Here is a 17,089-nt window from a genome sequence, read left to right on the forward strand (position 1 = left end):
CTTTCAAATAACACTACGTTATTTCATGGGTAATGTGAGTACCTCATAATAACAAAATAATCTTAAATTTTCCTTTTCTTTTTGTCATTGCCATCATATATTTTACTTTTTTATAAAATACGTGAGCATATATATAAACACAAATTTTATATACATTTTTCCTACATAATGGAAATACATGTTGGTATTGTTTTGAACAGCTGGTATATGTTAGATCAATTAAAAAAAGAAAAATAGAAGTTTTTATTTTATCTTCACTTTTCCTATTTTTTTTTATGTAGATGTGAATTTTTTAGCTGTATCATTTTTTTTCCCTCTAAATAACTGTTACCAACATCTTTTGTAAGGCTGATGTACTGGTAACAAATTCCTTCAATTTTGTGTGAGGAAATATTTCTTCCATTTCTTATGAAGAAAAATTTCATGGAGTACTGTACTCTAGGTTGGTTGTTTTTTCTCTCAACTTGAAATATTTCACTCCACTCTTTTCTTCCTTGCATAGTTTTTGAGAAGTTAAATGTCATTCTTTCTTTTGCTCCTTTCGTAGGTGAGGTCTTCTCTAGCTTAAATGTCATTTGTTTTTTATTTTCAGTAGTTTGAATATGATATGCATAGGTTTTATTATTATTATTATTGGCATTTATTCTGCTTGATGTTCTCTGAGCATGCTGGATTTGAGCTTTCTGGATTTGTGCGTTTTTTTTGTGTAACATTAAGTTGGGGGAATTCCATAGTAATTATTGTTTCAGATATTTCTTCTGTTTTTCATCTTTTTTCTTTCCTGTAGTCTTATTTCATGGATGTTATTCCTTTTGTAGTTCCACAATTTTTGGATATTTTGTTTGTCTTTTTTTTTTTTTTTCCTCTTTGCTTTTCAGTTTTGTAGATTTTTTTGGAGAGAGCCTTAAGTTTGGAGATTCTTAGCCATGTCCAGGTTATTAGTAAGTCCATCAAAAGGCTTTTCTTCATTTCTATGCTAATGTTTTTTCTCTAGCATTTCTTTTTGTGCTTACAATTTTTCTCTCTCTGCTTACATTGCTCATTTGTTCTACTTTATCCATTGGAGTCCTTAGTGTATTAAACATATTTTAATTCTTAGTCTGATAATTCCAGCATCTCTTGCATATCTGAGTCTCATTCTGATGCTTGCTCTATATTTTAATTTTTATTTATTTTTAAAGATTTATTTATTTTAGAGCGCACGTGTGAGCAGGGCGAGGGATAGAGGGAGAGAGAGGGAGGAGAAGCAGACTCCCCACCGAGCGTGGAGTGGGATGCAGGGCTCAATCCCATGACCCTGAGATCATGACCTGAGCCGAAATCAAGAGTTGGACGCTTAACTGACTGAGCCACACAGGTGCTTCTTGCTCTCTCTCTTTAAACTGTTTTTTGCCTTTTAGTAGCCTTGTCATTTTTTTTTCTTACAGATGGGCATGATGTGCTTGGTAGAATTTGAGTAACTTGATGGGGTTTTTATATCAGACTTGTCCACCCTGAGTTTCCAACAATTGTCAGTTACAGTTTAGGTTTTCCTACCCTGGCACTGGCTCCTGTGGAGGTTTCTCCTCTGGTGAGGTTTGATTCTCTGAATTTGTCTCCAATTTTGAGGGGCAGTTAGTGACCTTAACTTCTCTCATGGATCTAAAATGAGTTGTATTTTTTTTTTTAGTTTGTTCAAATTTTTACTTTTGTTAGGACAGAGTGGCTACTTCTAAGCTCCTTACATGCCAGACTGGAAGCTGGATGTCTAGAGTCAATTTTAGTGTTTTTCTTTTTTTTTTTTTATTGTGATATGACTATTTAAATAGCTATTCTTTTATCTAGTTAAGTTTTTTCCTATTAGCTTTTGTGATATAAAAATAAAAATACTGCTTCTAAAGCTCTTTTTGGGTGACTGGTTTTATCTTTGCACTTCTAAATTGCATTTCTAGATTGGTGTCACTATAAATCTCAGATTTCCAACTTCACCTGGGTCTTCAGTATTCTGCAGTCCATTTGCCTGTCCTTTTCCCCACCTCCCATAAATTGTGGCAAAAAATATGTACAATTTGCCATCTTAACCATTTTTAATTGTGCAGTTCATTAGTGTTAGTGCACATTATCGTGCAATAGAGCTGTGGAATTTTTCCATCTTGCCAAACTGAAGCTCTGCACCCATTGAACAACTGAAACCATTTTTCCCTTCCCCTAGCCACCTCCATTTGACTTTGTTTCTATGAATTTACTACTTTAGATACCTTGTATAAGTGAGTTCATAAAGTTTTTGTTTTTCTGACTGGTTTATTTCACTTAGTATAATGTTGTCAAAGTTCATCCCTGTTGTAGGTTGTCATAGAATTTACTTCCTTTTTAAGGCTGAATAACATTCTGTTGTTTATATTGTATATACTACATTTTATTCATTCATCTTTTGATGGACAAGGGTTGCTTACAACCCTTGGCTGTTGTGCATAGTGCTATTATGAATGTGAGTATGCAGATTTCTTTTCAAGACCTTGCTTTCACTTCTTATGGTTATATACTCAGAAGTTGGATTGCTGGATCATACAGTAGTTTAAATTTTAATTTTTGTGACGAACCACCATATTGTTTCCATAATGATTGCACCATTTTACATTTCCACTAACAGTACACAGGGGTTCCAAGTTTTTCATATCACCACCAACACTTGTTTTCACTTTTTTTCTTTTTGGATAGTAGCCATTCTGATGGATATAAAGTGGTGTATCCCATGGTGATTTTGATTTCCATTTCCCTGATTGGTGATGCTGAGCATCTTTTTATGTGTTTTTAGGACATTCATATATCATTTTTGGAGTAATATCAATTATAATTTTTTTTGGTTATTTTCTAGTTGGGTTATTTGATTTTTTATTGAGTTGTGGGAGTTTTTTTTTGTGTGTGTGTATATTTCCTAGATATTAATTCTTTATCACCTGTATGGTTTGCACATATTTTCTCCCGTTCTGTAGGTTGACTTTTTATCCTGTTGATTGTGTCCTTTGATACACAAAAGTTTTTAAGTTTGATGTACTCCTTTTTGTCTATTTTTACTTTTGTTTCCCATGTGTTTGGTGTCAATCCCAAGAAATCCATTGCTTAATTAAATGTCATACAGCTTTTCCCCTATGTTTTCTTCTAGGAGTTTTATAGTTTTGGATCTTAGTTTTACATCTTTAATTCATTTGGGGTTAATTTTTGTAGATGGTATAGAGTAAGGCTCCAGCTTTACTCTTTTGCATGTGGATGTCCAGGTTTCACAGCACCATTTGTTGTAAACTTTTTTTTTCTCTATTGAGTGTTGTTAGCACCCTTGTTGGAGATTATGTGACCATATATGTGAGCATTTATTTGTGGGCCATGCACCTGTCCTTGATCACTTCAGTCGCTGTTTTAGAACTTCACTGTCCACCTCAAATTTTTCACGTTTACTCAGCAAACTACCTCACTTCTTCATTGGTAAACTGGACTATTGGCAGTGAACCACCAGGCCCTATTCATTCTTTTGTCATCTGTATATTTCCTTTTCAAGGTACCTGGCTGACATCTTTTCTTGTTCTCATCCCTTTCAGTTTCCTGAGCCCTTATTTCCCCCTTTTCTTTCAGATTCTCCTCAACTGGCTGTTTTTCCTTAGCCTAAAAACACAGTCATGCTCTTGTTTGGCCTGAATAACTATCCACATCCATGTCCCATCATTGCCCTATTTCTTCCCTCACTTTGTGAATCAGGACTTGTGAAAATTATTTAGCAGTATTGGTTCCTTAAGAGAGGAAATGGTGTGATATACAAACAGAAGATTTGTGTGTGTGTCTTGTCAACTTTATGCTTTTCTATAACTTATTTATTATTTTTTTAAGGATTTTATTTGAGACACAACGAGAGAGGGAACACAAGCAGGGGGAGTGGGAGAGGGTGAAGCAGATTCCCTGCTGAGCAGGAAGTCCGATGTGGAGCTTGATCTCAGGACCCTGGGATCATGACCTGAGCCGAAGGCAGCTGCTTAATGACCGAGCCACCCAGGCGCCCCAACTTTTCTATAATTTTATTTTTATTTTTTTTAAGATTTTATTTATTAATTTGACAGAAAGAGCACACAAGCAAGGGGAGTGGCAGGCAGAGGGAGAGGGAGAAGCAGGCTCCCCGCAGAGCAGGGAGCCTGATAGGGGACTTGATCCCAGGACCCTGGGATCATGACCTGAGCTGAAGGCAGCTGCTTAACAACTGAGCCACTCAGGTGCCCCAACTTTTCTATAATTTTAAATTAAATTTTTTAATCTTCATACGGACTTTTTTTTTTTTTTTAAAGATTTTATTTATTTATTCATGAGAGACAGAGTGAGAGAGAAAGAGAGAGAGAGAGAGAGGCAGAGGGAGAAACAGGCTCCCAAGGAGCAGGGAGCCCGATGCGGGACTCGATACCAGGACCCCAGGATCATGACCTGAGCTGAAGGCAGACGCTTAACCATCTGAGCCACCCAGGCGCCCCGGACTTTTATGACTTAAAACATATCTGCTTATTTAACACTTTCTTTGGTGAGGAGTAAGAAGTGTAGTAGGAGAAAGGGGTTTTAAGTTAAGATGCCATAACATAGATTTATGTGGTGGCATTGCAAAGTGACATTCCAAAGCAATGGAGAAAATGCGGATTATTCAGTAGATGTTGATTGAACAATTGACATTTGTTTAATTTTTTTGGTTTAATGATTTTTAAAAATAGGGCTCTAGCCTACATTATTTACCAAAATAAGTTTCATACTTAAAAGGTAATTTTAGAGAAACTGAAAGAGAATATAGATGAGTATTCATCTCAAATGAAAAAGACCTTTTTTTACTATATAATCTGAAAAAAAAAAGAACAGTAAAGATAGTTTCTACTGCATAAAAATTGGAGCTTTATCTCACAAACACATCAAACACAGATAACTGACAATTTGGGAAAGCTGCAGAAAGCCCTCAGCGGCGCCTGGGTGGTGCAGGTGGTTGGGCATCTGATTCTTGGTTTCGCCTCAGGTTATGATCTCATGGGTCCTGGGATCGAACCCCGCATGGAGCTCTGTGCTCAGCAGGGAGCCTGCTTTAGAGTCTCTCCCTCTGCTCCTCCTCTGTGTATGCTCCTATTCTCCTCCTCCCGCATAAATGGATAAAAATCTTAGGAAAAAAAAAAAAGCTCTCAAGTGTCAGTATGGTTAAGAACCCTTAAAAACTAGCAAGAGAATCTTTTCAGTGCCCTTTCAAAGTTGGGAATGGCGATAGTATACTAGTAGAGAATTTATATGATAAATATTTCAGTGTGAATATTAAAAACTGGTCTTATCAATCAGAAAAATGCCAGGATGACTTAGTGATCATGGATCTTCTGCTTACCAAATTAGCAGTGATTGAAGAAATGGGAAAAATTAATTTTGAAGAATATACTCTGACTTGGTCATTAAAATACTGAGTGGGGAAGTAGATTGCTATAAACTTTATGGAGAATTGGCAATATAGCAAACGGTTCAGATATTTATATTCTTTGAACTAGTTATTTAGTTTCTAGGAATTTATTAGGAAATAATCAGTGGTACACAAATTTATGTGTATTTCAATAAACAGTGAATATGTAACATCTGCCAGTTAATGTTCCTGGTTCCATCATGGTGGACAAGCCACAGGGGCCTTACCCTAGGGGGCCATAGGGTTTTAAGGGATAGACATCTATACAAACAAAAATACTTATGACCTGTATAAATTCAGTGAAGGAAATAGGATTTTGTGAGAAGTAATGAAGGTGTACTTCAGTCAGGGAAGGTAGTGGGAGAATGCTATTCAGAACCATCTGAAACACCACTGTGCTATTGCATTGTCCTGCCTAGATGGGATTCTTTAAGTGGTTAGAATATCCCTGATGTTAGCTTTGACTTAATTGCTCATCAGGCAAACTCACATAGGCAGTTGATGTTTGAACTGTGGTTTCTCCTGTACTGAGCAGGATTATTATGGAGATCAACCCATTATCAAAGTAAAATCCGCTTGTCTCATGAAGGTCTAAACCCAGCTCATTTGGGGTAAAGATCTAAGTAAACCTAGCTCTATTAGTGTGTGAACAAATTCAGTGATAGATGAATTCTGCTTCACAAAGATGGGATGAAGTGACATCAAGGACCAAAAAGTGAGGTTTCTGAGGACTTGACTGCCCAAAGTCAGTATGGTAACTTTCTGACATCTGCTCAAAACTTAAAAATAGGATTGGGAGACCCCAATTTTTCTGGGTCTGTATTCCTACTGAAAACGTAGATTTTTTCCCCCCTTTTGCTTCACTGGAGTTTTCTCTCTTTACTCACTTAGAATACCTGTGTTATGTTTTTAACAGATATACTGGACCCAACCCTGCCTCCCCAAGGTGTGGAGGGGAGGTAAGAGGGAGTTGAGGGGCATGGGAGCCTTCCACTTATTCTACACTTAACTGTTTCATTGTGCCAGACTAGAGTCTTGCTCAGTAAGGGTTTTTTTGTTTTGTTTTGGTCAGGTGATTCTCTCAAACTGATTGCCCCTTAGTTGTGGTTTCACTAGGATAGTGAGAATCTTGTTCGTTCATTCACGTGTGTCTCTAGATGATGAGGCATTTGTTTAAGGGAACCGTAGTTTCTCTTTCATTTACGTACATTCATTGAATTTCTCACTCTGACATTGAAAGCGCTGGATAGAAATAGTATATCAATACCGGCTGTTGGCCTTTGTTTAGAACAGATTCCTCCGGGCTGCCCCAGTTGGAGAAATGCATTCTGGTTTTAGTCACTGGCTAAACTATAGCATGCAGGGGCCAGATGAAGTAAAGTTGGAGAGCTAGGCAGGTCCCATGTCATGCTAGTCTTTGGGGGGAAATTTGGGTATTTTCAATGCATAATGGAAGCCATGGAAGGATTTTAAATTTTAAGCAAAGGCATAACATGGTTTGTGTTATGTTTTAAATGCTACACCAAATTAAAAAGGAAAAATATATAGAGGGAAACAGGAAGGAATTAGCTTTTTCAGAAGTCCTAGAGGGAGATCATAGCAGGCTTGGACTTTGGTAATAGTAACAGAGATGTAGAAAAATGGGTGGACTGAGAAGGTAGAAGGTAGAACTGACAGATTTTGGTGATGATATTTTGCACATAAGTTTAGAACATAGGAAAAATTAGAGCCAAAAATACATATTTGAGAGTCAAAGTACTGTCAGTAGTCATACATGAGATAGAGTATTTGTCACAGAGGACTTTTGAGAGAGGAGAGGAATTAGAACTGACTCCTGGGGAATTCAGTGTGAGGAAGAGCCTGAGAAGGAATGGCCACTAAGGTAGAAGTTAAACTAGAGAGCATAGTTATCTCTGAAGAGTGATTAAGAGTATTTTCTGTAGGTTTGATTAAAAAGGAAAAATTGAAACACTGAACAATGGGGATTAAATTATTATAGTCTATCTGCTGTCTAGTCTACCCTAGATAATCACTTCTTCACTTTATTAGGTATCTGATCAAATATCCCCTTAGTAGTAAGAGCTTTCCTGACAACTCTTATTTTATAAAACATGATGCCATTGTTTGTGCCCTACCACACTATTACCAGCTAAGAAAGAAGAAACACTGCCAACTAAACAGGCAACAATGTTAGGATTCCTCTGATTTGTGAGATGAATACTGATTTTAGCTTTGTTAAAATGTGTACTGTAAATAATTGACGAAATACTATAAAGTAGCACTCTTTTCTGCTCCTCTATACAGGCTTCTTGAAGACATTTTTTTGTGTGTACTGGTTTCCCACTGCCTATTGTAGGCACAATGAACAAATCCTAAATCTGCATTTTTTTAGAAATAAAATGAATAAATGAAAACATACTGCTTTGTAGACTTCTTTTTTCACTTAATATGTTGTTTTTTTTCTGTGTCCTTGTATAGTTTTCAAAAATTAGATGTTTGATGGCTGTGTACTCTTACCATGTGTGTATAACATCTGATGTGTCCCAGAATCTTAAACTTTGGAACTCACGGAAATAAAAGGCCAGGGTGTGGACTTGGTTTATTACTGGAAGAATTCAACTTTTATTTCTGCCTTTTTAATTCCTTGAGTGTAAAATACTGATCTGTAGAGAGAACAGCAAACTGTACCTGGACCAGAGAGTCCCCCATGCTTTAATGGGTTGGAAGTACTTGTCCATAAAGACTTGAATATGGCAAGAGAAGAGAAATTTTTAGTATACCTCACCTCCCCTAAGAAAGCAGGTTTCTGTCTGTTTAGTTATCTGTAAAGTGAGAGAGTGGCACTATGTGTTTTTTCAGCTTTTATGCTGATAATAAATTTTTTTTTTTGTAAGATTTTACTTAGGGAGAGCATGAGCAGGGCAGAGGGCGAGGGAGAAGCAGGCTCCCCGCTGAGCAGGGAGTCCGATGCGGGACTCGATCCCAGGATCCTAAGATCATGACCTGAGCTGAAGGCAGACGCTTAACTGACTGAGCCACCCAGGCGTGCCGCTGATACAAATTTTTTTTTTTTTAAAGATTTTATTTATTTATTTGACAGCGAGAGAGGGAACACAAGCAGGGGGAGTGGGAGAGGGAGAAGCAGGCTTCCCGCTGAGCAGGGAGCCTGATGTGGGGCTCGATCCCAGGACCCTGAGATCATGACCTGTGCCAAAGGCAGATGCTTAACCGACTGAGCCACCTAGGCGCCCCTAATTTTTTTTTAAATTAATTTTATTATGTTAGTCACCATACATTACATCATTAGTTTTCGATTAGTGTTCCATGATTCATTGTTTGCGTAGAACACCCAGTGCTTCATGCAATACGTGCCCTGCTTAATACCCATCACCGGGCTAACCTATCCCCCCAACCCCCCTCCCCTCTAAAACCCTCAGTTTGTTTCTCAGAGTTCGTAGTCTGTCATGATCTGCTGATACAAATTTTTTAATTTTTGATGTCTTGCTGTTCTTAAATTTATTTTTAGTTTTATGATGAGAATTATAAAACATGGAATCATGACTTCTACAACATACATGCATTTCTGCAGGCAGTTTTTTTCCTACCTTTTAGGTGAACAAAAATCAAGTATGTTAATACTAACCTTATTAGGACACATTTTTAGTTCTGTGAAAATTTTACAGAATTCAAAATATGAAAAGTTAAAAGAACTCTAATTTTTTTTTTTAGAAGTCAATGAAAGGATTCTATTTTGCAAAGCTATACTATGAAGTTAAAGAATATGATCTTGCTAAAAAGTAAGTACCAAACTGTAAACATGCTTTAGTTTTCTAAACTCATTCCCCGCCCCCCATATTCTTACTTGAAATGGGTGAGAAAATACTATGTTTTTTAGCAGTTCTTCCTAAGTATGTCCTGGAAATAAGGTATTATATCACTTCAGACTGATATAAAGACTAGCCTCAATTCCATGGAGGTTGAGCCTAGAATGAGTATTTTCTGCCTGCCTGCTGCTTGTTTATACTTAGGGCAAGAAATCATTTGGCTTAAAACACTTCTAAGGAATAAAAGAGAACCATGCTTATTTTTAATTTCTTCCTGGTTAGATATCTGGTACTTTAATCAGCTGGAAAAATACCAATGAATACAAAATTAAACTCTGATTTCTGGGCAGGAGAATAGCTTGTGTAAAAGATCTTTAACTGACTCAATAGGTAACACCTCTAAGGCCAAGAAGGTTGGTGGTCTGATTTCCTGATTTAGAGTGGCTTAAAGTAGGATATTAGGAGGGAGGCAGGCAGGCAGGCAGGCAGGTAGGTTAAAGGCATTTATGGGAAGATGGAAATGCTGATAGGCAAGGAAATGGTAACACCTTTATTTAACTAGCAGCAATGGGGCTGTCAATCTTGTTCCTTATTTTTTTTTTTAAGATTTTTATTTATTCATTTGAGACACAGAGATAGAGCACGAGCAGGGAAGAGAGGGAGAGGGAGAAACAGGCTCCCTGTCGAGCCAGGAGCCCGATGTGGGGCTCGATCCCAGGACCCTGGGATCATGACCTGAGCCGAAGGCAGAAGCTTAACCATCTCCACCACCCAGGCGTGCCAACAACCTTGTTCCTTTGTAATATGACCCCTTTTCTTCCAGTTTGGTCTTTGGTTGAAATATATATTTACATGTTTATTTATAATATTTATTGAGCCTAGGAGATGCTTACTTTCTAGCTGTTAACTTGATTTAAGAAGTGGAAATTACCTACATTTGTTAGTTTTTTAGTAATTTTTCCTCTAGCCTGGGAACAGTACTATTATTAAATAATTATTTTCTTGTTTAAAAAGTGAATAGTACAATAAAAAAGGTAAATATTTATACCTTTTTTTTAATTTCTATGTAAAATGCTAGTGCTTTATCAAAATATAATCAGGAAAAAGTAATTTATGCATTCATTTCTTATGTATGGGTAGCATTAGAAAAACATTTGGTAAGTGTAGTATTTAATGGTAAAATAAGTATATTGTCAATTTTGTATGTATGTGTTTATTTTATGGATGCTTTTTAGTTTTCTGCATATTCTAGTTTAAACAGTGGTAGTCAGTACTTAGAATAATAGTATGGATTAGTTTAGTGGTTGCTTTGGTTTAAGATGTACTCTTCATGTTGGGATTAAATACGGTTCTGAATGTGATAATTTAAAGATTATTTTTGTATTATTTTTAAGATACATATCTGCATATATTAATGTGCAAGAAAGAGATCCTAAAGCTCACAGATTTCTTGGTCTTCTTCATGAAGTGGAGGAAAATACAGACAGAGCTGTTGAATGTTACAAGGTAAACTGTTTAAGATTAAAATATAGCCTTTGCATAGCCACACATATGATGCCCAGAGTAATTTATATAATAAATAATTTAAATATATTTTATGAATGTCATAAAAATAAGCCTTGGTATGATACTATTAAGCAACATGGATTAGAATAGATCTTTATTTGGCCCAAAGTACACTGTAATTTAATCATTAAGTTAGCACTTGTAAAAGAAGATTAACACCTATAAATTCTAAGACTAACATGGTTTGAAATGCTTTCCTATAAGTGTGGTTTTCTTTTTAGGGAGCACTTACCTAATAAAAACATAATTTTTATTTAATTGGCAAAAAAAAATTCCGAGACACTTTGATTTAAACAACTTTGAAATACCATGTTGTCATTTGGAAAAGTTTTTAATGTGGACAGTGATGAATTTTTAACTTTTATTTATATGTGAGCATAGGTACTTTAGGAATCCTAATTTATTATTTTCTGGTTTCAGCGTTCAGTGGAATTAAACCCAACACAAAAAGATCTTGTTTTGAAGATTGCAGAATTGCTTTGTAAAAATGATGTTACTGATGGAAGAGCAAAATATTGGGTTGAAAGAGCAGCTAAACTTTTCCCAGGAAGTCCTGCAATTTATAAACTAAAGGTAAAAACAGAGCAAAGCATAGCAAAAACAGGAAAACTTAAGACACAACCATTTCTAATATTTGGAATTTAAATGACTTTTCACTAGCAAACCTTAAACCAGTATGTTTGGGAGTTGGTGGGAAATGGGTGAAGGTGGTCAAAAGGTACAAACTTCTGTGTATAAAATAAATTCTGGGGATATGATGTATAGTGACTTGTTAACCGTACTGTGTTGTATATTTGAAAGTTGTGGAGAGAACAAGTAGATCTTAAAAGTTCTTATCACAAGAAAAAAAATTTTTTTAAAGATTTTATTCGAGACAGTGTGTGTCTGCGCTCACTCATGAGTTGGGGGGAGGGGCAGAGGCAGAGGGACAAGCAGACTCCCTGCTGAGGGCAGAGGGAGAGGGAGAAGCAGGCTACCCTCTGAGCAGGGAGCCTGACGTGGGGCTTGATCCCAGGACCCTGGGATCATGACCTGAGCCGAAGGCAGACACTTAACCAGCTAAGTCACCCAGGCACCCCAAGAAAAGAATAATTTATAACCATGTGAAATGATGGATATTAAACTTACTGTGGAAATCATGTCACTATATACATATCTTAAATCATTATGTTGTACGCCTTAAATAACACAATGTTATATGTCAATTTTATCTATAAAAAATGGCAGAACAAAATTTTTTCCTCAGAACCTTTCTGAGCATATGCCGTTTTATTAGGCACTATTATGTTTTATATATAGTATCGCATTTACCCTTATGAAATGATTAATATAGGGATTTTACAGTTTTGTAGCTAGATGGTAGAATTAGGATTTATTATTTATTTAAGATTTTATTTATTTATTTAACAGAGAGAGACCCAGTGAGAGAAAGAACACAAGCAGGGGGAGTGGGAGAGGGGAGAATCAGGCTTCCCACAGAGCAGCAGGGAGCCCGATGCGGGGCTTGATTCCAGGACCCTAGGATTATGACCTGAGCCACCCAGGTGCCCCTAGAGTTAGGATTTAAATTGAGCTCTGTCTGATACAAAATTTTTGCTTCATTGGATGAAAAGGATGACAATTTAGGGTTATTATACAGGTTTTTAAGAACTGTTATCTAAAAAAGCATTGGGGTGCCTTGCTGGCTCAGTCTGTAGAGCACCCCACGTTGGGTGTAGAGATTACTTAAAAATAAAATCATTCTAAGAAAAAATATGGAAAGGATTGTGTTAGGGGATAGTGAAGTTTTCAAGTAAAAGATAATAGTTTGTCCAGTATGTTATAGATAATTACTAAATAATAGGAAGTTTTTGCTAATTTTTGACCAATGACTAATTCTAATGGTTATTTTTTACTGAGTAAAATACAGTTTACTTAAGTAACTCTTTTGGAGAAAGTCTTTTCCAAATTTTCTAAGCAAACAATTTTAAGTGTGTAGTTGACCCTTGGGGTCTTGTGCCATGACCCCCTGTGCGGTTGAAAATACTCATATAATTTTTTTTAAGACTTTATTTTTTTAAGTAATCTCTACACTCAGTGTGGGGCCCAAACTCAAAATCCCAAGATCAAGAGTCATGTACTCTATGGACTGAGCGCCAGGAGCCCCTGCATAGAAGTTTTAACTCCCCAAGAACTTCATTAATAATCTGCTGTTGACTGGAAGCCTTACTGATAACATAAACAGTCAACACTTGTTTTGTATGCTGTATGTATTATAGACTGTATTTCTACACTTAAATTAGAGAAAAGAACATGTTAAAATTATGAAGAGAAAATATATTTACAGTACTGTACTATATATTTGTTGAAAAAAATTCTAGGGCGCCTGGGTGGCTCAGTTGGTTGAGTGACTGCCTTCGGCTCAGGTCATGATCCTGGAGTCCCTGGATCGAGTCCCGCATCGGGCTCCCTGCTTGGCAGGGAGTCTGCTTCTCCCTCTGACCCTCCCCCCATCTCATGTGCTCTCTCTCTTTCTCTCTCTCTCAAATAAATAAATAAAAATCTTAAAAAAAAAAAAAAAGAAAAAAAAATTCTACAAAAATGTAGAACTGCATTTCAAACCTATATTGTTCAAGGGTCAACTGTATATTGTTTTTTAAAATGGCTCCCCCACCCCCATTATACATGTTTGTGTACATATACAAGAATTTTTTATTTTGTTTTAAATTTTATTTGAGATAGAGTGAGTGAGCATGAGTGGGGGGAGGGGCAGAGGGAGAGAGGCAAGCCGACTCAGCTTCTCAGTGTGGAGCCTGATTTAGGGTTCAATCCCAGGACACCGAGATCATGACCTGAGCTGAAGTTAGACATTTAACCGACTGAGCCACCCAGGCACCACAGTAAAATTTATTTTGAAATAATTTTTCAATTCTTGTTTTCACAAGAATTTGCAAAGATTGTACAGAGAAGTTCTGTGTATATGTCACCCAGCTTTCCCCAGTGGCTGCATGTTACATAACTATAGTACAATATCAAAGTCAGTAATTTGACATTGGTATAATGTGTGTGTATAATTTTTCATTTTATCGTATGTATAGATTGGTGTAACTACCACTGCAGTTGAAGTACAAAACTGTTCCAGCATCACAAATATCTCCCTTCATGCTACCTCTTTTATAGTCCTACCTACCCTTCTTCCCATCATTCCTAACCTCTAGGAACTACTAATTCTCCATATTTACAATTTTGTAATTTCAAAATGTTATATAAATGGAATCATGCAATATGTGGCCTTTTGATGTTAGCTTTTTTTCATTCAGCGTAATGCCTTTGAGATCAATCCAAGTTGGGTGTATCAGTAGTTTATTCCTTTTATTGCTGAGTAGTATTTCCACAGTTTAACCATTTACTTTTGATGGACATTTTGGTTGTTTCCATTTTGGTTGTTTTTGGCTGTTATAAATCTCACATGAACAATTGTGCACAGATTTTAAAATCTGAAATATTTTTAAAAACCCTAGAGATAAATACCAGTAACATCAAGTTTTCTTGTTTCTGTAATAAGCAGCTGGGTTTTAAATATTAATCTAAAATGTCAGGTCTAAGTATATAGATTTGTGTTAGCCTCAGACATAATTTCATTACTGGCCTCGACAATCCAATTCATTTGATGACAGGGACATTAAGGAACATATATATTGATAGGAGTTTATTTTTCTTGTAAAATAGCTGCTTCTGAAGGATGTTGATTTTCTTTAGTAACTTTATTATTTATTTTTAAAGATTTTATTTGTTTATTTGAGAGAGAACGTGCACGCCTGAGAGCATGTGCAGAGGGAGTGGCAGAGGGAGAAGCAGACTTCCTGCTGAGCAGGGAGCTAGATGCAGGGCTCCATCCTGGGACTCCGGGATCATAACCCTAGCTGAAGGCAGACGCTTAACTGAGCCACCTAGGCGCCCCTCTTTAGTAACTTTAAAGACACTGGTGTCTAGGAGTGCCTAGCTGGCTCATTCGGAGCCTGCAACTCTTGATCTTGGGGTTGCGAGTTTGAGCCCAGTGTTGGGTGTAGAGATTACTTAAATAAAAACTTAAAAAAGAATACACTGTTGTCTAAAGCTAAACCTTCCTTATATTAGATTTTGCCCCCATTTCTTGAAATTGAAATGCATGAGACTCATAACTGTTAAGTAGAATAATTCTATTTCTCCTAAAGTTAAGACTTACTTAAGGTAAATAGTTTTTTGGTATTTGTTTTAATGAATGGAAATATTGGTGAGAGGGCTTTTCCATTAAATATGAGAGTAGAGTTTTTGAAAAGCACCCATGAAGGTGTTGATCTTTTACGTACAAATTTTTTTGGAATATTTATTTTAGAGAAAGCATGAGTGTGCCAGTAAGGGTAGGGGCAGAGGGAGGGAGAGAGAGAGACTCCAGCAGACTCCCTGCTGAGTGCGGAGCCTGTCACGGGCCTCAATCTCATGACTCTTGAGATCTTGACCTGATCTGAAACCAAGAGTCAGATGCTCAACCAACTGAGCCACCTAGGCGACCCACAAATTTTTAAACTTACAAGTAAAGTCTTAAGTTTTTTTTGAAGATCTAGAAAGGCCAAGTGTAAGTTTATGGAAATGATGTAAAAGAAGGAGAGAGATTGGTGAAGGAGAGGGCAGTGAAACAGCACTAATGGAGAGCTTGGTCTTTGCTGTGGGGAGGGAGCAGTGAAAAGGTGAGTACAAGTTGATAAGGTAAAGTGGAATGATGGCTTCATTTTTCTCAGTGAAGAGTGAATTGTGATTATAAGTTGAAAATGTTGAAGTGGGAAATGTGAGGAAAGAGGAGGAGTATGAAGTAACCTTTTCAGGGAATGGAGAATTTGAATCTATATAGATAGAGATCATGTATAATTTTGTTCTAGGCATTACCAGTTTGGAGACTTGAGATTATGAAAGTTAGTTAGCCTGGTTGTGATCTCCCCAAATTCCCGATTGCCCTACCCCCTATTGCTCAACTATTAGTGTATAGATAGCCACAGAGAAAGCAGTTGGTAGGGTTTTTCTAAGGTAAGGTAGAGGGAATTAACTGAGGGGATTAGTAAGCAAGCAGTAATTATGGATATTAGGAATTAGGATATTTTAGCTTGACAGCGAAGGAAAATACGTGTTTTATGGAAAATTAAAACCTGCTGATATCAGTATATTGACAGCAGCTTTTTTTTTAAAAGATTTTATTTATTTATTTATTTGACAGAGAGAGAGAGAGAGAGAGAGAGAGGGAACACAAGCAGGGGGAGTGGGAGAGGGAGGGAGAAGCTGGCTTCCCGCTGAGCAGGGAGCCCGATGTGAGGCTTGATCCCAGGACCCTGGGACCATAACCCGAGCTGAAGGCAGACGCTTAACGACTGAGCCACACAGGCGCCCCTTGACAGAAGCTTTCTTTCCATGTGGTAGAGACAAATATATGTGGCAGTGAGGGCATGTGTGCCCACAGTGAGGTGAAAGAATAAGAGAGGTATAATGATCTAAGTAGTATGACCAAAATACAGATTTTGAAGACCCAAGTCAATGCTAAATGGATGGCTGAGACTGGAGTATAGAGCAAAGCCATGAAGATGAGGTAATTAACAAACTGAGTAGCCAGGCTATTGTATATCTTTGTACATCTTTTTTTTTTTTTTTAAAGATTTTATTTATTTGAGAGAGAGAGAATGAGAGATAGAGAGCATGAGAGGGAAGAGGGTCAGAGGGAGAAGCAGACTCCCCGCTGAACAGGGAGCCCGATGTGGGACTCGATCCCGGGACTCCAGGATCATGACCTGAGCCGAAGGCAGTCGCTTAACCAACTGAGCCACCCAGGCGCCCCTATCTTTGTACATCTTTCAATTGCTAATACTAGCGAGGGCTGTTAGGAAGGGAGTGTTTTATTCCATTTGCTCATGAGGAATGAATGGAAAAGCTGGATAGCATGTCCTTTGGAATTATAAGGATTATAAGTAGGTGTGTGTGGGGACATATGATTTGGAGGTGAGCAGTTTACTAACCCCACTTCTCTACTTGTATATAGGCTAGCAGAGAAAAGACCACTGTGGCAGAGAAGTAACGGGGCTTATCTCGAGATGATACTCCATTTAGTTAAGGCTGGATGGTGAAGACTCTTAAGATAGCAAAAACAGTAGAAGCTTTAAAGTGCAAGCAGAGGGGGTAGGGGATTGAGTCAAATTTAGGAGGTGCAGAAGGACCCTAGTATGAGGATTGACTGGGGAGGCCTAGGCTTTTGGTGGTGACTGGG

At 37.3% G+C, this 17,089-nt stretch overlaps 1 protein-coding gene across 3 annotated transcripts in view; it reads left to right on the forward strand.

Annotated features, from left to right (window-relative positions):
- Window positions 1-17,089, forward strand: part of LOC112821723 (E3 SUMO-protein ligase RanBP2) — an 85,923-nt gene that overhangs the window by 20,603 nt on the left and 48,231 nt on the right. For all 3 annotated transcript variants that reach the window (XM_073897925.1, XM_025869113.2, XM_025869115.2), the window contains 3 exons: window positions 9,164-9,231; window positions 10,653-10,764; window positions 11,245-11,397. In XM_073897925.1, coding sequence (XP_073754026.1) covers window positions 9,164-9,231; window positions 10,653-10,764; window positions 11,245-11,397 — 333 coding nt within the window. The remainder of the gene's footprint in view (window positions 1-9,163; window positions 9,232-10,652; window positions 10,765-11,244; window positions 11,398-17,089) is intronic.

Source organism: Callorhinus ursinus, unplaced genomic scaffold, assembly GCF_003265705.2.
Source record: "Callorhinus ursinus isolate GAN/ISIS: 27379988/994484 unplaced genomic scaffold, GSC_fseal_2.0 scaffold10, whole genome shotgun sequence".
In the NCBI taxonomy this organism is placed as follows: Eukaryota; Metazoa; Chordata; class Mammalia; order Carnivora; family Otariidae; genus Callorhinus; species Callorhinus ursinus.